This window comes from Perognathus longimembris, chromosome 2, assembly GCF_023159225.1.
Source record: "Perognathus longimembris pacificus isolate PPM17 chromosome 2, ASM2315922v1, whole genome shotgun sequence".
NCBI classification, from domain to species: domain Eukaryota; kingdom Metazoa; phylum Chordata; class Mammalia; order Rodentia; family Heteromyidae; genus Perognathus; species Perognathus longimembris.
This window is the reverse complement of record NC_063162.1, coordinates 43,640,342-43,666,558: the sequence shown is the minus strand read 5'-3', so window position 1 is coordinate 43,666,558 and position 26,217 is coordinate 43,640,342. Positions and strand designations below refer to the sequence as shown.

The 26,217-nt window shown below is 38.4% G+C and overlaps 1 protein-coding gene across 3 annotated transcripts in view; it reads right to left on the bottom strand.

The window, feature by feature from the left end:
- Positions 1-1,624: 1,624 nt before the first annotated feature.
- Positions 1,625-26,217, bottom strand: part of Sirt1 (sirtuin 1) — a 28,578-nt gene continuing 3,985 nt past the window's right edge. For 2 of the 3 annotated variants that reach the window (XM_048338878.1, XM_048338877.1), the window contains exons 3-9: positions 25,603-25,844; positions 22,986-23,138; positions 15,070-15,217; positions 14,504-14,583; positions 11,242-11,428; positions 7,637-8,194; positions 1,625-4,060 (exon numbers count right to left, since the gene is read on the bottom strand). In XM_048338878.1, the coding sequence (XP_048194835.1) occupies positions 3,735-4,060; positions 7,637-8,194; positions 11,242-11,428; positions 14,504-14,583; positions 15,070-15,217; positions 22,986-23,138; positions 25,603-25,844 (1,694 nt within the window). In that variant the 3' untranslated portion in view covers positions 1,625-3,734. Of the gene's footprint in view, positions 4,061-7,636; positions 8,195-11,241; positions 11,429-14,503; positions 14,584-15,069; positions 15,218-15,672; positions 16,353-22,985; positions 23,139-25,602; positions 25,845-26,217 lie in introns of those variants that run through there. The other variant, XM_048338879.1, reaches the window with a different exon arrangement.

Genomic DNA, 26,217 nt, shown 5'->3' with positions numbered 1-26,217 from the left:
ATTTAAGGTAATTTTCCTTGTAGGGTTATACCATTTCTTTGTCTATGCCTTGTGCGTGGTGATAATTTAGGTGACAATAAAAAAACACCTGTATGTTTCAGGGATTTTTTTCCATTAGTAACCTTTGTTATGTATGGAGTTCATTTGTGAAACAGCAGCCACTTTGAAATAATAAAGAATTCCATTTTTAATGAGGACGTAACAGCTTATCTGGGAGCTTACCATACAAGGCTTAATTTAGGTAAGTGATACTTTGTTACTATAGACTGTAGTATTGTAGCATTAACAGCAAGATTGTATGGCAGAAAAAATAACAGTGAAGATATTTGAGCTTGTTACTTGTGTGTGTTTTGCTGGTACCAGGGCTTGAATTCAAGGCCTCATTGTTCTTGATTGGTTTGCAGGTTGTTAAATCAGGCCATAATCCATGCCTTTGGTCCAGATTTCTGCTGGATAGAGATTCTCACCAGCTTTTCTATCTGCTTGAATTACCTTCAAACTGTGATCCTCCAGGATTTAGCCTCCTAAGTACCTAGGATTATAGGCATGAGCCACCATTTCCTGGCTTGACATTTAAGAAAGAGCATGCTCACACTTGTGGACCTGAGTCAGCTAAACTTGAACCTCCAGATATTTGAGACAAAACTAAGTGTCCCAGTGATGAGCTTTTTTTGGTTTAGTCCTGGGGCTTGAACTAAGGCACTGTCCCTAAGCTTTTTCACTCAAGGCTAACACTCTACCACTTAAGCCACAGTCCACTTTTGGCTTTTCAGTGGTTAATTGGAGATGTGTGGCTCACGGACTCTCTAGCCCTGGCTGGCTTCATTCAAACCACCCCAGTCCTCAGATCTCAGCCAACTGCTGCCCAACTGAGTGGTAGCATTCTTACAGGATCCTTTCCTAAAGGGATAAATTTCTTTTTCCCTAAGATTACAGTTTATTTATTTATTTGGTGGCCAGTCCTGGGCCTTGAACTCAGGGCCTGACCACTGTCCCTGAGCTAGCACTGCGCCACTTCTGGCCATTTTCTATATATGTGGTGCAGAGGAATAGAGTCCAGGGCTTCATGTATTCGAGGCAAGCGCTCTTGCCACTAAGCCATATTCCCAGCCCAAGATTACAGATTTTTACTACTTTGTAGGCTTAGCGTTGTGGCATAGGCAAGTAATCCTAAAACCAGAGGCAAAAGGATGACTATTAGTAGTTCAAAAGGTCAGCATGGATTTTGGTAACAAGACCATTTCAAAATTACCAAAATGAATTTCTGTACTACTTTAGTTAGGAATGTCTTTTTAAGTATGTAAAGTGTCTTGTCAGTGATGTTATCTCCTTGTTCTTAGCCAGCTCATTCTATAATTTCTTTTATACTTTAGCAATTGAAAACTACTTGTGGTAGTAGCATTGTCTGCCACCTTTAGCCAGACTTGGTACAGCAATGTTGAAAGCTCCCCTAATTCCTTTCTAGCTTTTGTTCAAATCTGAGCAAATCAACTGGTTTTTGTTGTTGTTTGTTTTTTGCTGATCCTGGGGCTTGAACTTTGGGCCTGGACCCTGTCCCTGAGCTTATTTGTGCTCAAGGCAGTGCTCTACCACTTGGGCCACAGTGCAACTTGTGGCTTTTTTCTGCAGTTTATTGGATAAGGGTCTCATGAACTTTTCTGTCCAGGCTGGCTTGGAACTGTGATCATCAGATCTCAGCCTTCTGAGTAGCTAGGACTACAGATGTGAGCCCACTAGCATCTGGCTCTGGAATGTTTTCTGTTGCTTTATAATTTTTGTACAAGCCCTGCTTTATGCCAATTAAATCATTACAGTTAGATGAGGCTATCATTTTTTAGGTGACATTTGACAGGCACTCCCCAAAGGGGAACAGGTCATTCGATTATTTCCATCTCTACTGATAATGTCATTTGATTTGAGCTTGCCAATCAGGGCTTGAAGATACTGGGCCTGGTTTAGCTGTCTGTTAAAATTTGAATGTGGAATGAAGAAACTGTGTAAGAAGGCATTTCAACCCAAAAGTTGGAAAAATTTATACAAGTTAACAGAAAAAAAGTGAAATAAGTTTTAATAGACTTTAAAACAGTGTACAAGTATAAAACACTGGTTTTGTATTTCAAAAGTTGGAGGAAGTATATCCAGTCATTAAACAGTCTACAAAACATATGCCAGTAGATTACATAAAAGACTATGTACAATATAAAAGAGCTGAAAACAGTCTTCACTGTAAAAATAATTTAAAACAAATTTTTCAATTTAAAATATCATCTATAGCACAAACACATCATGCAAATGGAAAACTAAATATACTGCATTCTTTAGTGTAGCCAAATAAACTCAGTTTGAAACGTCTTTTAGGTAGGGAAATGGCCATTCAATAAGTTTTTCTCTGGCAGTAATGGTCCTAGTTGAGTATTAAGCATAAAGAACAGCTGAGTTTCAACCCCCCTTTTATTTTAATAAATACGAAACCAATATAGGAATACTTAATAATTTGGGAGTAATGTTCAAAAACATGGGGTCTGCTAAGCACTATGTTATTTTGTAGGTATCAACTTCAAAAGGCTAGAAGCTTGTGCAGTTGAAAAAACTTATCTCTAGCTTTAAGGCAGACTAAGCTTTTAAATAGAGATACCTTATAAAAGCTAGCTAGTTTCATAAACTATTCTGCTATTACAATCAATGTTCATCTTCCTAATACTAGGCTAGCTGTTTGGTATTCAGTTCATTTCACCAAGTCCTCCCAACAGGAGACATGTACTTTCAAGCTGAGTTATAATAACTTATTACTTTGGAACTGTAATCAGGGAACTGTTGCTCTCCTTGTTAATAGACAAACAGCAGTCCAAAAAATTACACATTCCCCCAGTAGAAGTACCATTATTAGAGATTCAGAAAGTCTTTGCATATTCACACCTTGGCAGTTTAATACTTCTGAAAAAGGATCGATGCAAGCTCTACCACAGTGATAGGTATTTAAACAATGGCAAACACTCAGAACTAAGGGGAATCAATGCAGGCACTATCATTTTCTAAATCAAATGAAACATTTCCAAAGTATTTATTTGCTCATCAGGTTAGTTTTATGAGCCAATATAGACATTACTACATGTCTTTAGGAAGTACAAAAGCCATTTTAATTTGAATAATAAATACAATACTTTTAAGCATCAAGTATTGAGTGCTCTCCCATACATTGCTGACTCCTAATCACATTTCATATCACTTTTTTTTGCTTTAAAAAAGTTAGCTGCCGTAAGTCTTGGAAGATGCCAGTGTGTAAATGAAAAGTTCAAGGACTTGAAACCATTCAATGTTACAAAGAAAAGTGTGAAAATACCATTCTTTGGTCTAGATAAGCTGTTCCCTTTACATTAGCATTCCAATGGCTTTTTGAAAACTTTAAAATGTTGAAACTCACTAGGCAAAAACAAAAAAACTATATATACATATAGATGATGTATCATACAAATAAACCCTTTAAAAGAAAGTTTTGACCAACAGCTGATTAAAGATACTTAGTACCTTTTCTTTAAAGTGTTAGTGTTGAGTGTACAAGTACAGAAATAATGAAGGCTAAAAAATTACCCATGGGAAAACAATCTATTTTATCAGTCTATACATATTACACCTTTCTGGTTTCCTTGCTCTACTGAGTTCACAAGTAAACATTCATTTTGACATGCTGAAATTCCTAATGCTGGTGGAGCAGTTCCTGTACCTGGACAATTACATTATGACTTGTTTGATGGATAAGTTATATCTGTTGCTTCCTGTTTCATGGATATAGCTTCATTAACTGGCTCTTGGTCATTTCCATCAACTCTGAATCCAGCTCCATCTTGCTCTGGGATATCAGCATCATCTTCCAAGCCATTGTAGAATTCTTCAATCTCACTTTCATCTTCCATATGTTCTTCTAAACTTGGACTCTGGCATGTACCACTGTCACTGTTACTGCCACATGAACTAGTGGACAGGATGTCATCTTCAGAGTCTGAATATACCTCAGCCCCATGGAAAATGTAGCGATTTGGTGGTAAAAACAAATACTGATTACCTGAAACAGCAAGAAAAAAAAACACTAGTTACTTTCGGTTGCCTGATACTGAACTCTGATTACAGTCAATTAAATGTCTTCCATTTCTTTTTTTTTTTTTTTGCCAGTCCTGGGGCTCGAACTCAGGTCCTGAGCACTGAGCCACAGCACCACTTCCAGCTTTTTCTATGTATGTAGTGCTGAGGAATCGAACCCAGGGCTTCGTGTAAGTACTCTACCACTAGGCCATATTCTCAGCCCTAGGTCTTCGTTTCTTATCTACTGCTACTGGAGGCTATTTGTATTTGGTTCTTGCTTTTTTTGGGGGGGGGGGGAACAAAACAATTTTTAGTTGCAGGATCAAATCTTAGTACCACCACTTACTGGAGCTTTGTGAACAAGTATCTCCAAGTCTGTTTTCCCATCTAGAAAGTTACACACTTAAATTAGATAGTATTGGGGGGAGGGTCGGGGTGGAAATGTAGAGATTGATATTTAAAGGTTAAAGTGGGTTTGAACTCAGGGCCTTAGTCTTTTGATTCAGCTCTTTGCTCACAGCTGGCACTCTATCACTTGAACTAGTTTTTTTGCTGTTAATTGGAAATAGAGTCTCTATCTCCTGAATAACTAGGGTATAAATGTGGGTCATCAGTGCCCAGCTTGTTAATCCCTTGGTTGAAGTATCTAGTCTAGCCTACAACAGACACTCAGGTCATATTAAGTACAACTGAAAGCACATTTTGCTACCCCAGCCCTCTTTAGGAAAGGGTCTTATGCTGGCCTTGAACTTGACCATCCTCCTGCCTCTAAAGCCTGCTAAGTGCTATGATGACATACACACTTTGGTCATTAACTTTTTTTCCCTATTACAAGTCTAAATTGTTTCCCACCTATTTAAAATACTGTTATGAGGTGGATCTGGGAATGTGTGAGAAGAAGCACTAATCTAGCATTGGCCTTTACCCTGGCAAGAGGTTTGACACATGACTATTTTTTGTCTGTTTTCACACATACACAAATGCTGTATATTTAAGTGGTAGTGTCTACCTAGCAAGCCCACCAAAAAGTAAATACATTACATTTAGATTTTATTAGACTCAGGTCAGAAAAGCCTATTTACTTTGGTACATATTACCACTTAGCAAAGTTTTGTTTTTTCCCTCGGGTACTAAGGCTCATCTTTGGGCCTGGCCACTGTCCCCAGCTCCTTTTTTTGCTCAAGGCTAGCACTCTACCACTTGAGCGACATTAAATATCTGATTTAATCAGACTTCAGCCTGGGCAGGTGGGATTACAAGTGCAAACCACTGTTGCCCCACTTCTTAGATACTAAATGTTTTAGACTGTATCATGATACAAGTTCTTAGTGAAGCCCTCCATATGTGGCGATTCTGACCCGAATCTATAAAATTGATTTCACAATCTACTACACTGAAGGCCACTTATTTCTAAGAAAACAGTACTCAGTTTTCTAAGACACCAGTAGTAATTTGCACAGTTGCAACAAAGTACTTGAAACCATTTTCTAATGGAAAACATTACATGAATTAGGATACTGTCCTCTGATTTATATACCCAGTTTTCCAAGGAGTCCCAGAACATGACTGTCATACACTTTTCTACTGTTTGGGTTGACCTCCGCTACTAAAAAATGTACCTGGCTCTGCCCTCCCCTCCAGAACTGAATAGGTGATTACCTTTGGTTTTGCAACCAAGATACTTCTCTATAGTTTTTATTTCTTCCCTTTTGCTTAACTTCACTGAAAGAAGTAGAGTGATAAGTGACTAATGTAGAATGGGGTTAAGTCTACTGATCAATTTTAACTATTTTATTCTCTGTACATCTGGTCTTGTCTTTTGAAGATGCATATAGACTACAGTGGCCTGAAATTTGTAATCCTAACTCCACATCCTGAGTTCTGGGATTTGCCAGTATATACTGCAACTAAAAATCCACACAATTCTGTTGTTATTTTACTCTCAATTTAAGTAATTTTGACCCAGATTGAGTGAGACAGATCTAATTCCAAAGCCTCTATGTACACTAAGGTAAAAACTAAACCCCAGGGCTGGGGATATGGCCTACTGGCAAGAGTGCTTGCCTCGTATACATGAGGCCCTGGGTTCAATTCCCCAGCACCACATATACAGAAAATGGCCAGAAGGGGCGCTGTGGCTCAAGTGGCAGAGTGCTAGCCTTGAGCAAAAGGAAGCCAGGGACAGTGCTCAGGCCCTGAGTCCAAGCCCCAGGACTGGCCAAAAAAAAAAAAAAAAAAAAAAAAAACTAAACCCCACACCATAGGTTTATTCTGTTTGCAAAGACAGTGATATGCTTGTCACAGATATTGAGCAAAATTCCCAGTGCAGAATTTTTCCACTGTAATATACAGATAAGTGCATAGTGGAGGCTTATTCTTCTTACATTACCTGACTAAATCTGTAGCTAGTTCACTTCTGTTTTCTGCTACATCTGTAAACGTAAGAATGCTATTACCCTATTTTCCCTGGCAATGTTGCCTATTTTAAACTCAATATTGTTTAGGAAGTTAGGTGTTTTGTTTTTTTAGAAAACCTTCTAAAACCTAGTCTTCTGAGAAGAACTTATTTTTCAGTTGTTCTGTTTAAAACAAAATACTTTGATCTGTTTTGGCAGCATCTACTAAAATATTAGTTTATCAGCTTATTTTTATATTATGCAAACATGAGATCATTTTGTCTCTAGAATTTAGAATAGTACCTTGTAGGGAAAGTCAATTGAACAAAATTTGTTTACAGCAAATGAATGGAACACCTTTTACACATGTTCATCTAAAGATGGACAGTTTTAAATCAGGTATGGTAAGCAGAATGAGACAATGTTTTAAATTATTCAAAGCAGTCAAACAGAATACTGTTTTCCATTGATGAAATTAGGACTCTGCCCACCTATACTTTGACTTAAACATCAATTCCCAAATAGCAGAATGCTATTTCACCAGGTTTTTATTTTGTGTTGCTTGGCTCATGGCTGGCCCCTCTACCACTTGACCTGCTTTTTGCTATTTTGGATATGGAGTCTTGCTTTTCTTCCCCACAGTGGCAGGTAGCATGAGCCACCAGCACCCAGCCTGACAAAAACTTCTGCATGTGCCTCTGAGGATAGGTCTGGAAATGAATTTCATTCTTCCACCTTCTAATTGTTACCTTGCAGAGTTTAACCTCTCTGGGCCTGTTTCTTCACCTGGAACAGAAAAGTAATGATAGTTTCTACCTCATGAGAGGTAGCTCACAGTACCCAAGTCTTGGCCCTAACTCACAGTACCCAAGTCTTGGCCCTAACTCATCAGACAATGGCAGAACATGCAAAATAAAACCCATTCTCAACTTCCTATACAACATAGATAACCGATAGAAGAGAAAGCATATTTAAATCTCTAACTATAACTTACCAATTATAGTCCTTGCCTCTGCCTAGTTAGTATGCATGAGGCCCTGGGTTGATGCTCACTCATACAAACACACACCTCTCTCTCCCTCTCCCCCTCAGTCAGCTAATATGCCCAAACTTGGAAATTTTGTTACAATAACCATACTTTGAAATGGAATCAAATTTCTTACCATCAAGCCGCTTACTGATCTGTTCCTTTGGGAGTCTATTGGGCCAGCACTTTCTCACTGTTTCAGCAACTGAAGCAATTTCATTTTTCTCTTCAGTACTAGAACCAACATCCTTTAAATCTGAATTTTCCACAGCAATACTCTCATTGTTCCTAATAGAAGTCTGTACTAACTGTGGTTTTTCTTCCATACAACTTTTTGATTCAGATATATCTAAATCATCAACTTTACTCTTAGTTGCTTGGTCTAAAAGTGTAACAATTACTTTAGAAACTGGTGGCGAAGTTCTTTCAGGTGAGCTCGACTCTTCTGAAATATGAAGAGGTGTTGGTGGTAACTCTGAGAACTTAATCAACTCTTTTTGTGTTCGTGGAGGTTTTTCAGTAATTTCTGAAAGTTTTACAGGGTTACAGCAAAGTTTGGCATATTCACCACCTAACCTATGACACAATTCATTGATTATGACATCACAGTCTCCGAGAAGCTCTACATCAAAATGCAGATGAGGCAATGGTTCCCTATTAATTAATATCTGAGGCACTTCATGGGGTATGGAACCTAAAAATGGGGTGAAAAGGAGAGATTAGAAAGGAGAGAGTGCTAATAATACTATAACAAATACACTGTGTCAATAAAGATAACTTCAATAAGTTTTATTAAAACCTAACCCCTCAGAATTAAACCTGTTTTCCTCTCTGGAGAGATTAAGTACAAAAATTGCCCAAAAGACTCAGCTGAGGATAGAATATTAGTGTTACCATTCTACTGCAATAGCTCCTGATAAGCAGTCCTACAAATCTATACCATTACAAAGGTGTTACATTCAACCAAGCAATGGTAGCTTACACCTGTAATCCTAGCTATTCAGGGGGCTGACATCTAAGAACCAATGTTCAAGGCTAGCCTGAACAAATATTTGAGACTTATAACCAGCAAAAAGCCGAGTGGAGGTGTGGCTAAAAGTGGTAGAGAAAAAAAAAGTAAAAACGCAAGGCCCTGACAAAGTCTCAGTACTAGCACAGTTTTCAATTTTCAAAATTGTTATGCTGTTGTCATACTACCCCATTGGTATAAGCCTATAATCCCAACTACTTGGGAATTAATGGTGGGAAGAGGATCAGGAATTTGAGACCCTGTCTGAAAACAAAAACAAAACAAAAAAACACAAAATGGCTAAGAATATGGCTCATATCATCAGCACTGGAATAAATAGGCTTACATACTAGATTTTCATGTTTCAGCTAATTACAAACAATTTCTAGTCTTTTATAATGAGTATATTTCTTTAAGACAGTTACCCTTACTCGTAGTTTTTAATTTCTTGTCTTTAAAAAAATAGGATTTCACCATTATTTAGGAATTACTGAATTAACTTTTAAGAAACTACCAGAAGGACAGATTAAAAAAGATTCTGTTTCTCCCACTGTTTCAGCTGGCTATTTGATTGATTGATGTGGGAATTTAATCATCTGGTCAAGGGTTTTGATACTGTCTTCTACTCTGTTTCTCTCAAAGGACATACCTGAAATAATGAGGGAAGGTGGTACTATGCAAACATGCCAAAAAATTTCTGGCTTCAAATTGCACATAAGCGTGTGTATCTGCGTGCGCATGTGCACACTGCTCCTAGTGCTTGAACTTAGGGGCTTGGGTATTGTACCTAAGCTTTTTTTTTTGGCCAGTCCTGCCTGGGGCTTGGACTCAGGGCCTGAGCACTGTCCCTGGCTTCTTTTTGCTCAAAGCTAGCACTCTGCCAGACAAATGGCAGTTTTCTGTATATGTGGTGCTGGGGAATCAAACCCAGGGCCTCATGTATACGAGGCAAGCACTCTTGCCACTAGGCCATATCCTCAGCCCCCTGGCCCCTGTACCTAAGCTTTTTTGCTCAGTGCTAGCACTCTTACTACTTGAACCACAGCTTTGAGCCACAGCTCCACTTGTCCAGCATTTTGGGGGTAGTTTATTGGAAATCAGTCTCACAGACTTAACTGCCTGAGCCTGCCTGGGCTTGAATCAAACTGATCTACACAGACCTCAGCCTTCCAAGTTATCTAAGATTTCAAGCATGAGACACCCAGTGTCCAGACACATAAGCATAAACATCCTTATGTGTGAGGTAGATCCAAATGCAAACTATTTTGTAACAGCATAAATGATTACATTTGCATTTTATACAAGTGTACTACACTTCTAATAGGCTATACTTTTTTGCTAGTCCTGGGGCTGAACCTCAGGGTGGCCTGGGCAGTCCCTGAGCTGCTTTTGGCAAGGCAAGCACTCTACCACTTGAGTCACAGCACCACTTCCAGCTTTTTCTGTTTATGTGGAATCAAACCCGAGGCTTCATGAATGCTAGGTAAGCACTCTACCACTAAACCACATTTCCAGTCCTATAATTTTCTTTTTGGTGCCATGACAAGGGCTTCAGCTCAAGGCCTCACATTCTTGCTTAGCTTTTTCACTCAAGGCTGGGACTCTACCACTTCAGCCACAGCTCCAGTTTTATAAAAGTCTCATGGCTTTGAATATGAGGCAAGCATAAATATATATATATATATATATATATATATATTTTTATTTTTTTATTTTTTTTTTTTTTTGCCAGTCCTGGGGCTTGGACTCAGGGACTGAGCACTGTCCCTGGCTTTTTTTTTTTTTTCCCTCAAGCTAGCATTCTGCCACTTGAGCCACAGCGCCACTTCTAGCCTTTTCTATATATGTGGTACAGAGGAATCAAGCCCAGGGCTTCATGTATACAAGAAACACTCTTGCCACTAGGCCATGTTCCCAGCCGCGCCCCCCGCCCTGCCCCGCCCCATGGCTTTGAATTAGGATCATCAAATTTCAGCCTGAGTGGCTAGGATTACAGGCAAGAGGCACCAGTGCCTGGCTAACAGGCTATATACACATAAACTGACTTTTTAAAAAAACCCTGTAAACATATTAAGATGAAAGGTACATAATTTCTATAAATTAATCAGAGCTAATCTCTGCTGCACTAAGTCACAGTACAATAAAAAGCTTTAGTTGAGGGTGATGGGCAGAGGATATCAAAGTATATATATATATCCAACAAAAATGCGAGAGAAGTGAAAATATATAGATGAGGGTGAATTTGATAAAGTACACATATGCATATTGTAAATACCACAATAAAGCCCTTATAAATTGCATTCTAATAAAAATTAAAATTATCTTTGACTCCATATAAATTACAATTAAAATTTAACATTTACTTCTTGACAAAATGTCTTTTTTTCACATAAAAGTATATCATTTAAAAAAGTTAAAGGCTGGGAATATGGCCTACTGGCAAGAGTGCTTGCCTCATATACATGAAGCTCTGAGTTCGATTCCTCAGCATCACATATATAGAAAAGGCCAGAAGTGGTGCTGTGGCTCAAGTGGCAGAGTGCTAACCTTGAACAAAAAGAACCAGGGACAGTGCTCAGGCCCTGAAGCCCCAGGACTGGCCAAAATAAATAAATAAACGAATAAAGTTTAGCTTTTGACTACAAACAGTAAGATCATTAACTAGGGTCTCTTGAAATTACAATCCATGCATTATATGCAGAACTGCTTCCCCCAAACCATTATCAACTTACTTGGAATTAGTGCTACTGGTCTTACTTTTAGGGAAGACCCAATAACAATGAGGAGATCAACTTCATCTTTGTCATACTTCATGGCTCTGTGAAACTGTTCTGGTAAATTTTCACCAAAAAAGACAATCTCTGGTTTCATGATAGCAAGAGGTTCATCTGCTGGACACCTAGGACATCGAGGAACAACCTGCATGGTGGAGATTTTTGTTGAAATAGGGACTTAAAGGGAAGGCCCATGTTAGATGTAATCAGTATTTTCATACAGATGAAGCATGCATTTCAGAATTACCACACATAACAAAAGCTGTAGATAAACAGGGAAACTAGACCCAACCTAAATATCAATGACATTCAAATTTACTAACAAAATTAACATTCAATGAAATACTATGATTTTATATATGTAGAAGTACATTTGACATTCATAAATTAAGGAGAAAAGTTCATACACATACAACAGAACTTGAGCTTTTAAAACTTTGTAAAATACAATTCCATTTTGGTATACTATCTTTCCTATCTCCTAGTTAAGTCTGATTATATCTCCTAGTTAAGTCTGATTAACTATACAGCAAAATACCTGTGACATTTTCTATATTATTGCATTTTTTTGTCATATGTACAAAATACGTTCATTTTCATTTTTTCCACTTCAAATGTTTAAAAGCCAGGTGCTGGTGGTTCATACCTGTAATCCTAGCTCCTCAGAAGGCTGAGATCTAAGGATCATGGTTTGAAGCCAACCTGGGTGGGTAATTAGGTCCATGAGACTCTTATCTTCACTATACTACTCCCCCGGGCTGGGAATATGACCAATGCTCGCCTCGTACACATGAAGCCCTGGGTTTGATTCCTCAGTACCACATATATGGAAGAAGCCAGGGACAGTGCTCAGGCCCCGAGTCCCAAGCCTCAAGACTGGCAAAAAACAAAACAAACTATACTATTACTCCCCCACTAAAAACAAAAGTGGAGCTGAAGTGATAGAGCACTAGCTTTGAGCAAAAGCAGCCCAGGGACAGAGCCCAGGCCCTGAGTTCAAGCCTCAGGACCAGCACAAAAGAAGTTTTAAAAATTACCACAACCAATGTAAGATTCCAATTGTGACAGACATTGAGAGAGAGAAGAAACAGAAAAACTAATAGCACCATCTCACTTTGACCTGGCATTTTACTTTTGGCTTAGACATTAAGAAACCAACTTTACAAAGGGCATTTATAGCTATAGAACACGATTGTTTTGTTTCTGTTGGTTGTGGGGCTTTAACTCTGGGCCTGGGTGCTGTCCCTGAGCTCTTCAGCTCAAGGCTAGCACCCTACCACTTGAATCACAGCACCACTTCCGGTTTTCTAGTGGTTAATTGGGGATAAGAGTCTCATGGACTTTCCTCTCTGGGATCACTTTGAACCATGATCCTTAGATCTCAGCCTCCTGAGTAGCTAGGATTACGGGGCATGAGCCACCAGTGCTCTTTTTTTTTTTTGGCCAGTCCTGGGGCTTGGACTCAGGGCCTGAGCACTGTCCCTGGCTTCTTCTTGCTCAAGGCTAGCACTCTGCCACTTGAGCCACAGTGCCACTTCTGGCCATTTTCTGTATATGTGATGCTGGGGAATTGAACCCAGGGCCTCATGTATACGAGGCAAGCACTCTTGCCACTAGGCCATATCCCCAGCCCCGCCACCAGTGCTCTTTAGAACAAGAAACTTTACAAATGTCCAAGTGTATTTAGAGTATCCAGATAGATTAGTGTGAGAAAGGAGGAACGTAACTACTGCCAGGTGTGCCAGTTACCTAGGTAACAGGATGGAGACTCCTGGGGGTGGACCTCACAGATAACCTGTTTCTTTCTGGGTGCAAGCTTAAGAGCAGCAATCCTATAGGACTGGCTCTTGTCTCATCCTTGCTCTCCCCAGCAGCCTATGGGTGGAGTCACTACAGTCCAGGCAAGATTAAGCTCTCCAAAAGAGAAATCAATGATTTGATTTTTATGTACAAGAAAAGAAGGGGGAATGTAATATGGAGGTCAGATCTGGCCAGCACCATCATGGGTTGTTGAGGGATGTCACATTAACTGATCTTAGACTAAAGAGAGCAGAAGCCGACTCCATCTTTAAGATCTCCCCTGCCCTCTCCAGGTAAGTTCCCCTTGGCTGTGGTAAGATGTGTAAACTGCTTGACCACCTGAGAAGTAGAATATTCAAGGTTAAACCTGTGCCCTCCCATGAGTAGGCGTATCCATCTGCATCAGGTGAGCCCAGCCAAATCCGTGTGCCAAGTCTAAAATGATAGGTTGGTTCAAACAATTGCTATGAAGCAGACTGTAACCTCACTGGCCACCTGGTGTGTGGCCTGGCATGCTCTGTAAGTGGTGTAACCTCATTGGCCACCTGTGTGTGGCAAGCTTGACCATGTAGCCTTTATAACCTGACCCCAAGCATGGCCCGTGGCGCATGGCCCCAGCTCCCAAGTCTGGGCTGCAGCCCTGGCCTGCCAGCCTGCTTTTTACGGTTGTGGTTCCAGCTCCCGAGACTGGGCCGTGACCCTGGCCAGTCAGTATACTTTTTACTTCCCCAATAAATCCATCTTTTTACTTGAAAAAAGAAAAACTTTACAAATGACACTGCTTGTGTCAAACAAGTCTTCAAGCAAGGTTATATGCACAATCACTTCTATTCAAAATAATAAATAGTGGATATCAATATTTTCATCTGTGTATCTAGCAATCATTTATCAACAGTTAGACTTTTAAACTATTACATTACTCGATTCCTAAAGGCACAAGTTTTCAGGAGGAAAAAAGTCAAGAAACAATAAGGACCTTTACCAATAACTTTCTTTGCTGCTGGTCCTGGACACTGTCTCTGAGCTTTCTTAGTCAAGGCCAGTGATCTGCCAGTTAACACTTCCGGCTTTTTGGTCATTAGAGAAGAGTCTCACAGACTTTTCTATCTGGGCTGGCTTTAACAGTGATCCTCAGATCTCAGCCTCCTTGAATACTTAGCTTGAGTTGATTTTCTACATAATACATGGCCCCGTATTCCTTATACAGTAAGTAACTGGATTGTCCACAGCTTCAGACGTGCTCCTGCTTCAGTATCCACAAGGCTGGGATTACACGTCTCGAGTTTGATAAAGAGTATCAAAGGTTCTTCTATTTCACCAGAACTTCCAATGATACGGTCAATCCTTTTTTAAAGGATTCAGAAGCAAAAGAAGAGAAAGAGATCAGAGACAGATCTTAAAATATAAATGCATAAATTACCTGATTAAAAATATCTCCTCGTACAGCTTCACAGTCGACTTTGTATTTACAAATCAGGCAAGATGCTGTTGCAAAGGAACCTAAAAGCAGCCAAAATAAATATACTTTATTATAAGAACATCTGTTTCTTTTAAACCATAAAGGTTAGTTTGACACGAGAGATTATAAGGAACTTTAGAAGACTTGACAGAATTTAAACAAATATGATCTTTGTCCTTTCCAATAAAATATTTTTGATAGCTGAGCTAATCTCCTTGGTTTCAGAAACCCAAGATAACTTGTTTCTTTATCCACAGCCAATAATACTTGTATAATCAGGAAGGATTTTAAATGACTGGCATGAAACAAACATCTTTTGAGATCAAAAGTATATTAATATTGATGTTTTATATAATTTAAGCATCAAGGTCAATACTTTGGCTTGTTTTTACATTCTTTAGGTTATTCACAGGTTAAGATTATTGTTAGATAACGATGCTGTCTCATTATTAGAGGATAGCCTGCTTTCTAATAACTGACTTTTCCTGTAAAAATAAATTACAAAAGCCATTTTGAAATTTACTAACCGTGACACTGAATTATCCTTTGGATTCCTGCAACCTGTTCCAAGGTATCTATGTTCTGTGTATAGTTTCGAAGTAGTTTTCCTTCCTTATCTGACAAGGCTATGAATTTGTGACAGAGAGATGGTTGGAATTGTCCAGGATATATTTCCTACATAATATACAAGGAAGAAAAAAGTTTATATTGATATGCATAACATACATCCTGCTTAGGTTTAACAAAAATCTTCCAATAACCCCAAGTAATCTTAAACAAAATTCATGAACAACACACGCCTAACGATTTTTTTCTATAACATGTACAAAACTCAGCAATTGGTGAACCTGGCTCCTTTAAGAAAAGGTAAACGTGACCCATAAATTTATCTAATAAATGCTAACATTTTAACAGAAGCAATACCTAGCATATCTTTGTTGGCTGCAAGTTCAGATTTTTCTTTAAGGAAAAAGAAGAAAACTTTACACTAAATTTACTAATATCAAAGGTAAGGTGACTTTTTTAAACTAAAAAAAATGTCAACGTAAGATTAAAAATCTTTTTGATTCATCATTCATTATAAATATCAACCTGTTGGAAGTTTAAAGCTAAAGTTTTTAATTCCTTACCAAAATTGTTTTCCTTCCACTGCACAGGCACATACTGGGATAGTATAGAGTTGCTCATGAATGCTGAGTTGCTGGATTTTGTGTGTGTGTTTTTCCCCCCAAATAATGCTTCAATGCTGTTTCTTCTTTAAAAACAAAGAATTCAGATATACACATGGCAAAAAGATCAGAGAAAATGTATCAATTTTGGTCCTCCCAACTTTTGACTGTTTCAATTTCATTTAGTAAGTGACTATGGCAAAGGAAGTTTCTTCTTACTCTTTATCATCTACTTACTTCCTTACCATTTATTATAGGCTCTAACCCACTGAAATGCTAGCAAAAAACTAGATACAACCATAAGGCCCTCAGTAGGGAACAGGTTGTACATCCATGATAGTAAAATGTGCAGCCATTAAAATGAGAGCTAATGTGCTGAAAATGGTCATGACTTAGGTGAAAAAAAAAACAGCTTAGTCACCTATGTGTGTAGTTTGTTTCTGTTACTTAAGAAAAATGAAAGCTATATGCACATACATAAAGGTATGTCAAGAAGAATACATAACTATATAGAGATGGAGGAATTTTCACTTTTGACATTACACAAAATTTTTTTGAGATTGTAATCAACTTAATACCTCAAATTAAAAAAAATACTTTTGCCATCCAAATACTTTCTAGATAAAACTTAATAGGCTAATTGTACCATGTATATACATATCCATATGACCCTTAAACGGCCAGAAGTTGCGCTGTGGCTCAAGTGGCAGAGAGCTAACCTTGAGCAAAAAGAAGCCAGGGACAGTACTTGGGCTCTGAGTCCAAGCCCCAGAACTGGCAAAAAAAAAAAAAAAAAAATTTCCTAGCTCTTCGTATTTTAAGAAACAGAATAATATGTATAAAGAGCTTAACAAAGTCAACTCTTAGGTTTTGGAATGTTATTGAGTTGTACTATACCAACCAATGTCTCCTACCCAGGATACTTTGCTATAGTACATTTACATCCAGATTATAAAGAGCATAGTTCTCATTAAAGATCCTTCTGGAAATATCTTTTAGAATTTCTTTTTTTTTATTCTTTTTGGCCAGTCCTGGGCCTTGGACTCAGGGCCTGAGCACTGTCCCTGGCTTCTTTTTGCTCAAGGCTAGCACTCTGCCACTTGAGCCACAGCGCCACGTCTGGCCATTTAAGGGTCATATGGATATGTATATACATGGTACAATTAGCCTATTAAGTTTTTTTTTTTTTTTTTTTTTGCCAGTCCTGGGCCTTGGACTCAGGGCCTGAGCACTGTCCCTGGCTTCTTCCCGCTCAAGGCTAGCACTCTGCCACTTGAGCCACAGCGCCGCTTCTGGCCGTTTTCTGTATATGTGGTGCTGGGGAATCGAACCTAGGGCCTCGTGTATCCGAGGCAGGCACTCTTGCCACTAGGCTATATCCCCAGCCCCTAGCCTATTAAGTTTTATCTAGAAAGTATTTGGATGGTGCTGGGGAATTGAACCCAGGGCTTCATGTATATTAGTCGAGCACTCTCCCCAGCCAGGATATTTTAAACACTATTAAAATGAGGTCCAACAGATAAATAGGATCTCTGAATTAGTGGGTAAAGAGATTAGTGATAAGGCACTTAAGCCTTCATGTTACTTTGACAAGCTATAAATGACTTGAACCTTAACTTTGTCCATTTTCTTTCAGATGAAGTAGGTTGTGTCTGAATTGCTAAATTTAAATGTATTCAAGGAATATGAGACTTTATTATCCTGAATGGACTGTTTTAACAGACACTACTCTTAAGACTCTTAATCTGAAAAGTTTGCTGAAAACCAAAAAGCGTGGGGATAAAAATCACATTTAGAGTATGGATTAATTCTCCCCATGTCAGAACTGTGGCATGCTACCTGTACTTAAGACAGGCCCTTTCAGATCTCAATACCCTAAAGCCCCCCCTTTTAAGAAACCAATCATTCTGCTGAGAACAAAGCTTCAAAACAAAACTAAAGCCAAATTCCACACAGCTGTGTCTTAAAACCTGGGAATAATCAGGTAGTCAGCCATGATAATCAAAGCTCAGAACTACCCAGTATAGAGTTTCCACCCAGAAACAATGATGCTGCCTAACTTCTTGGTGCTATTAAAAAAGAAGTGAGGGACAGAGATCAGAATTCCATTCAAAACAAAACCACACTGAACAGATAATAGATAATAGGCTTAAATATCTTGATTTATCAACACCTACTTGACAAATTCATTTAATCTATGGGTCAAAACTTTTTCCATACAGAGTGAAAAAGGTAAATATTTTAGGCTTTCGAAGCTATACAGTCTATGTCACATAGTTTCTGTCATCTCTCAGCACTAGCATTATAGGACAAAGAAAAACCTCAAGAAGAGCTGGGAATGTGGCTTTAGTGTTAGAGTGCTTGCTTAGCATGCATGAAGCCCTAGGTTCCATTCCTTAGCACCACATAAACAGAAAAAGCCAGAAAAGGCACTGAGGCTCAAGTGGTAGAGTGCTAGCCTTGAGTAGAAAGAAACCAGGGACCGTGCTCAGGCCCTGAGTCCCAAGCCTCAAGACTGGCAATAAATAAATAATAAAGGAGAATAGCTGTGTTCTAATAAACTTTATTTTATGGACAGTGACATTAGAATTTTGCACAGTGCTCATATGCTGCCACGACACATTATTCTTTTGATATTTTCCCTCAGCCATGTAAAAATGTTTAGGGTAGGATTAGGATTGGGGAGTTGTTGGTCACAGGACATAAAGTGTCAGAGTTAAGATCAGGAGACCTACTTTACAACAGGGATAACAAAGTTAACAACAATGTAGTTCCGGAGACTGCTAAGTGATAGGTTTTAAATGTTGAGTATGTGAAGCAATGGATGTTATTCACTTTTATGTAGTCATTCCATAATGAGTCCATGTATTAAAACTGTAAGCTGGGCATATTCCTAGATACCTGATAAAGGATGACAGCAGTCTGAAGCAAAAGCTTGAGACACCATCTCAAAAATAATAACTAAAGCAAAAAGAATAGGGAAAATGGCTCAAGTGGTTAAAATCATGAGGCCCCCAAGTTCAAACCCCAGGACCACCAAAAAAAAAAAAATCCAATGATTTACAAACACACACAAATTGTTTATCTAAATAATAGCTCAGTCAAAATAAGGGTGGTCTACATTTGGAAAGATTTATGCATGACTTAAAAACATCAGAAAGGAAGCAGCAGCCTTCTTTTTTATAGTATGCCAACCCTGTAACTTACCTGAAAGAATTGTGATTAGTGATGCTATCAGTTACTATTTAATAAACCTGTAGTATGTACTAAGGCATAACGTTAGCAAGCACTTATATTTCATCTTTATTATGTCAGAGATAAGGCAAAAGGCTGGGTTTTCACATTTTTTAAGGGCTGTAAAGAAAAACAGAACATATGACAGAGACCTTGTGCAAGCCATCTTCTTTCTACTAGATGATCCTTTAGACTAAGTTGCTGATGTAAACCCTGCTCCAGGTATATATAAGTTACTTCACTTTGCAGATGAAAACAAAGTATAGAAACAACATCATTTGGCTACAAAAGTCAGTAACAACCACAACTATCATACCTAGTTCTGATGTGAAAGGTCAGTTCTTATTAACTTCGCAAGTTTTGATTCCTCAGTTTCAAATTTTCTTGTTTTAAGGCCCAGCACAATTTTCATTTAGGTATTAGAATGAGTGTAACTGAGAAAAGACTATTGACTAAAGTCCACCTTATTTAACTCTGCTTCCTAATATTAATGGAGGTTGGCATTCCAGTAAATCTAGCATTAAAAAACACTCTCCAATGTATAATATTTACACAAATCACTATGAAAAAGCAAAGCACTCAAAGTGACAAAAAATGGTGGAAAATACGCTAGGTGCTAGTGGCTCATGCCTGTAATCCTACTCAGGAAGCTGAGATATGAGGATCCCATTTCAAAGCCAAGCCGAGCAAGAAAGTCTCTGATACTTATCTCCACTAAACTACAAAAAAAAAGTGTAGCTGTAGCTCAAGTGGTAGAGTGCTAGCCTTGAGTGAAAAAGCTCAGAGATAGCTCTTAGGCCTATAGTTCAAGTCCCAGGATCAGCACAAAAGAAAACAAAAAAAAGGTGAAAAACAAGAAAAGCGATTCAAAAGATAAACATAGAAAACAAACAAAAACCAGTCCTCACTGTGAGTGCTAGTGGCTCATGCCTGTAATCCTAGCTACTCAGGAGGATAAGATGCAGAGGATCAAGATTCAAAGTCAGTCCAAGGAGAAGTCCCCAGAAATTCCATCTCCCCCCAAAATAGCACCCCCCAAAAAACAAACAAAAAACACCTGGAGGAGTACCAGCTCAGTAATCCAGCCATGTAAGCTTGTGAACCCTGACAGCTTGTGAACTCTGAGTTCAAGCCCTGGTAACACCAGTCCTCTACTCCAGTTAAAGCAAAATACTGGGCTAAACATGGGGGCTCACATCTCTATAATCCCAAGTACTCAGAGGATTTAAGAGACTGGGAGAATTGGGGTTTGACAACAAACCATGAAAAAGTTAGTGAGACTCCATCTCAACCAAGAGCTAGTTGAACATTGTCCCAGCTACACAGGGAACCTTAAGTAGGAGGATTGTGGTCTATACCAGCCTAGGCATAAACAAGACCTTATCCACAAAGTAGCAAAAATGACAAGTAGTAGAGCACCTACCTTCTCACTTCAAGCCCAAGTATTCACCAAAAATAAAAACCACAACACATGGGGCTGGTAGTAGATGGTCTAGCTCAACAGTAGAGCCATATGCAGGGCTCTGGGTTCAATACCTAGCACACATACATGCACTTAGCATGCACACAAACATGCATGACAGCCAGAACATTAATTTTTTGCCTGTTACATTGGTTATTTCAAAATTACCAAACCACCACAGGTTTTTTTTTAAAGCCTAATATACAATAGGATACAACTACAAAACAATACCATAATCCTATTAAGTGCCATTGTGAAACTATTTCCAAGAGTTTAAAGTGGGGGAAAAATAAGCTGGGGAACAAAGTGTCTGGCACTGCTGGTAATCATTTTTTTGTTCTTTGGTGGTTTTGGGGCGTGTGTGTGAAGTGTGCAAAGAAAGGTCTTGCTGTGTCGCCCAGGCTGGAGTGGCTATTCATAGGCACCATCATACTGCTGATCAGTACCGAAGTTTTGACCTGCTGTTTCCAACTTGGGCTAGTTCCCCCCTCCTTAGAGAATCTGGTAGCCCTCCACTCCTTGGAAGTCATCAAATTGATGCCAAACTCGGGACACCTGACTGGCAGAGCGCACCATAGCCCAGAATTCTTAAGACTCAAGCAATCTTGCCATCTCAGCCTCCTAAGTAGCTGGGATTATAGACATGTGCCCAAAGGCAATCACTTTTAAAGAGCATTAAAAATTATGCTAAGCCACTGTATTTTATTAAATAACAGTAACTAGAGGCTTTTAGGCGGTTCCCAAAGTGGTAACAAGTACAAATTAATTTAGCTTTTCACATAAATGAACTTAAAAAACAAATCAAGCAAAAAATAATTTATATAAAAAGATTAGAAAGTTGTACTAAATACTTACTTTCAATCGTGTAGACAAGTGAAAAATGCCTTTTGTCCCAAGCATTATGAAATGTGTATTTAGTACATAAGAGATTACTTTTAACACACTGCCAGTGTGACTTCTCTATTTCATTCTTAGCCACTGTCTTGATTTGTTTAAAATTCCTAGGACTTATCTTTGTCAGAATCAACTGTAAATTATTTCTACAAGTTTTTACACATCAAAGTTAATATTATAGCCAGGTATCTATGGCTCACACTTGTAATCCTAGCTACTCAATGAGGCTGGGATCTGAGGATCACGTTCAAAGGCTAGGGCAGGGAATTTCATGAGACTCTTGTGCTATGGCTCAAGTGGCAGAAAAAGCTCAGGGACGCTGGGTGCTGAGTCACTGCAACTCAGAAGGCTAAGATCTGAAGATCGAGGTTCAAAACCAGTCCAGGCAAATTAATCACCAGAAAACTGGAAGTGGTGCTGTGGCTCAAAGTGGTAGAGTGCTAGCCTTGAGCAAAAAGAGCTCCAAGACACTTGCCCAGGCCCAGAGTTCAAGCCCCACAACTGACAATAATAAATAAGTAAATAAAATAAATAACAAAAAGCTCAGGACAGTGCCCCGGCCCTGAGTTCAAGCCAGCACCAGCACAAAAACAGAAAAAAACAGTAATGTAAGCTTGTAATACATACCCGTATATACTGGATAAGTAAACCTATAATCTTTCTCATTTTGCTATTTTCTATTCTCAGTTGCCACATTTTTTCTTTTCTTTTTTTCTCTTCCTTCCTAGATTCATTCCTAGATTCACGGTAGAATCATTCCTAGATTCATTAGCAGTTTCTAGTACAAAAGGGTTTCTCAAATATACTTCCAATCTTTCCACAAGACTACAGGGGAAAAAAAATCGAAGTTTCCTGATATATGTAAACCATGCACTTAATTTTAAATTTTCTACTAACCACATATTAAAAGTGGATATTTCAAGCATTTAATTTAATCCAAAATAAAATGCCTTTATTTTTCTGTGGCATCTAACTCACTATTCTCCTGTCTGTTTCCCACAAAGACTACAGGTATGTGAAACCACATCTGGCTCTTGAAGATTATTTCCATATATAATCAATAATTACTTGTTAGTAGCTAATGAATAAAATTAGCAAAATGTTTAATTTTTTGCTATAGTGTGGTCCCTAAAAGTCCAGTATGTCATTCATATTATGTCAACACACATCAAAATACTTAATAGCTACATGCTACTGAACAGTGTGATTCTAGAGAATAGGGCTACAGTGCAATCTGTTGACAAAAAGGCAACCTAAAAATCTTTTTCACCCCTAATTACAAATGAGTTTTTAGTCATATCATCATGTTGAATCTGGCTACTACAAAATATACCAGATTAGGTATGACTTAGAAAAAAATTATTCAAGTCTATGAATCTTCACAAAACAACAACACAAAGAACAACTCTTTGAAAACAAAATCCTAAAATGAAGGAAGATTCTGACTATAGGTGAGTGGCCATATACTACACCACAGCAGTAGCACGCTGTTTACCAGGCAATAACACAGGAAGTCCATAGATTAGAGTTAGGGATATTGTTCGGTTGATAAAAGCACACACCAAGCATGCAGAAGGCACTACATGCTATCACTAGCACCACAAAACCAACAAATAAAACCACAGAAATCTATACATTAACCAAGTATTTTTCATAAGTCAAGCAACTAGAAAATGAGTGGTACCTTTGCAAACTTGAAGAATGGTCTTGGATCTTTTCTGAAATAATCAATATCAAACATAGATTGAGGATCTGGAAGATCTGGAAAGTCTACTGCAAGGCGAGCATAAATACCATCTCTTGATCTGAAGTCAGGTATTCCACATGAAACAGATACCTGAAAATATGCATGACATACAATTTTTACTCTTACCTGAATAATAATTGGCTCTCTTAACACCATTTTAGGGGAACTGAAAAAAGTTTTATTTTCTAGGGGACTACAACTACTAAACAAATTTCAAATTGAAGTAACAAAGCCAAATAAATGAGTATCTATCTCTAAACCTATCACATTTGTTTTCAATGAATATGAGAAAAAGTTGGGCTAATTTTGAAACCTCCTAACATTTAACTTGCAAAAGTGACCACAATTTAAAACAAATCAATCCAACCAATTTACTGTACTTCAGAAAGCAAGCCAAGAATTTCTACTACAGATAATGATTTCCAAAGAAATTGCTCTCAAATGGTCATTCTACTTCCTCAAGAATACTAAGTTTGTGTAGTCTCTTTTTTTGATAGCATTCGAGTTTGACCTCAGCCTTGCTCTTACTAGGCAGGTGCTCTACTACTTGTGCCACACCCTCAGCCTTGTATTTTTTTAATACTTCATTATAGATGGCCATGGTGCCAAACCTATACTCCAAGCACTTAAGGTATGAGCCAGAAGGATGATCAGGAGTTTAATGTCATCCTAGACTACATAACACTCTAAAAGAGAGAGAGAGAGAGAGAGAGAGAGAGAGAGAGAGAGAGAGAGAGTGTGTGTGTTAGGAACAGCAAATGCTATTAGTCCCAGTAACTCAGGAGGCTGAGACAGGATGATTTCCTAAGCACTGCAGGGTTGAGGACAACTAGGGCAACAGTGAAACACTCTTAAAAAAAATATGCTGGGCACTGGTGGCACATGCTTGTAATCCTAGCTACTCAGGAAGCTGAGATCTAAGGATCACAGTTCAAATCCAGCCCAGGCAGACAAATCCATGAGACTTTTTAAATCTCCAATTAGCCACCAAAAAGAAGCCAGAAATAAAGCTGTGACTCAATTCATGCAACACCAGCCTTGAGAGAAAAAAATAAGGGATAGCGCCTAGGCACTAAGTTCAAGCCCCAGTACCAACTGTAAATAAATGAGCAGGCAAGCAAGCACGACATGGTGGTACACACCAGTTATTTCCAGCACTTGGGAGGCAGAAGCAGGATTCTAAGTTCTAGGCCAGCTAGGGTATACATCTGTGTGTGTCTGTATGTACATCTGTGTGTGAACATATGACTATCACAGAAAGATGACATACAACCACAACAAAATACAAACTGCACTGTACAGTATTTCAATTTTTTTTTTTTTTGCCAGTCCTGGGGCTTGAACTCAGGGCCTGGGCACTGTTCCTGGCTTCTTTTTTGCTCAATACCTCTTGTGCCAGAGCACCACTTCCAGCTTTTTCTGTTTATGTGGCTGATACTGAGGAATTGAACCCAAGGCTTCATGCATGCTAGGCAAGCATTCTACCACTAAGCCACATTACCAGCCTCAGTATTTCAATTTTTTTGAAGTAGATTTTAGATACTTACTTTTTCTGCTAATAAACCCTAACATTTCAAATAGGGAATTTAGAAGTTATATTTGTTTTGTGGCAATTCCAGCACTTTATTTCAGGGCCTTTAACTGTGTTTTTTAGTTCATGGCTGGCGCTCTACCACTTGAGCCACACCTACAGTCTGGCATTATTCTGGTTAGTTGGAGATAAAGTCAAACTGTAAATCAAACTGTCTATCTAGTATTCCATCTGTGAGCAAAATCTATACTGGCTGCAGGTGCATCAAACACCAAGCACGTTTATTTAACATGCTTAGGTTCTGGGTTTAATCCTCAGCTCCAAAAATGAAAACAAAACTATTCTTATTTAAAACTCCTTTACAACTCAAAACAACAGAGAACAGGACAATTATTATTCCAGTTGCTTTAGGTGCTCCTGTCCTATACACTCAACACACAATGTCAACAGCCTAAGTCTGTCAATTTAGTATAATCTGAATTTAAAGGGAGGAATCTGTTACTTTTCTCAACACTAAGTTCATTTATCATTACTTAAGTTCTTTGAGTATTAGGTTTCGGTTTTCTCCATGAAAACTTACCAAATATCCAACAGCTCCACCAGACCCTGACATATCTTAACACACAAGCAGAATATAGGTAAAAATTCTGCCTTAATTTATCTACTATACTATGAGTAGGTAAAAGGTTGTGTATGTGTGCGCACTGCTGTTTAATTGGAGAGGAGTGTTTCAGATTTGTTTGCCTACACTAGATTCAAGCCTCCATCCACAGAATTCAGTCTCCTGAGAAGCTAGGCTTATGGGTGTGAGCTACTGGTACCTGGCTAAAGGTATTTTTTAAGGCTATTGCAGAGTTTTTATAAAATCTGAATCCATTTAGCAATACTGTTACTCTTAGTTTTTATCACCACCACTAAGGATTAATTTTCTACACCAGAAAAAGGAGTAAGAAATTGTAAAAGGAGTAAGAAAATTCATACACCACCTCTCCCTTTTACTAGTGTTTTATATATCTTACATACCCCGGCTCCAGTTAGAACTATTATTTTTTTGCACTCTTGAAGTAATTTCACAGCATCTTCAATTGTGTTAACATCTTTTCTTTTTTTCCTTTTTGGTGGTTCTGAAAGGATATTAATAACAATCTGCCACAGTGTCATATCATCCAATTCAGGTGGAGGAATTGTTTCTGGCAACAAATCTTTAAGAATTGTTCGAGGATCTGTGCCAATCATGAGATGTTGCTGAACAAAAGTATATGGACCTATGTTAAGAGGAAAAATACCTAGGTAAGTTTTCTTCCAAGTAATCAAAAAAAAAATCTCACTTATTTTCTGAAGTAATGAGTTAATTATCAACAAGGCTTTATGCAAAGTAAAAAAAATTCAACTTAAGGGCATTACATTCTCAGTATTCCCTCACAGTTAATGTTAATATCTCAATGAGGTTAGGGAGATAGATCTAATCAACAGTTGGAGGGACTCCTTATGCTTTAAATAATAGTCAAAATAAAGGGATGTGAGGGGAATAACTCAGTGGTATAACACATGTTTAGCATTCATATGCCCAGGGTTTAAAGCTCTGTATCTTCTCTACATAAGAAAAAATATATAGCTAATTAATTACCAATATAAGTT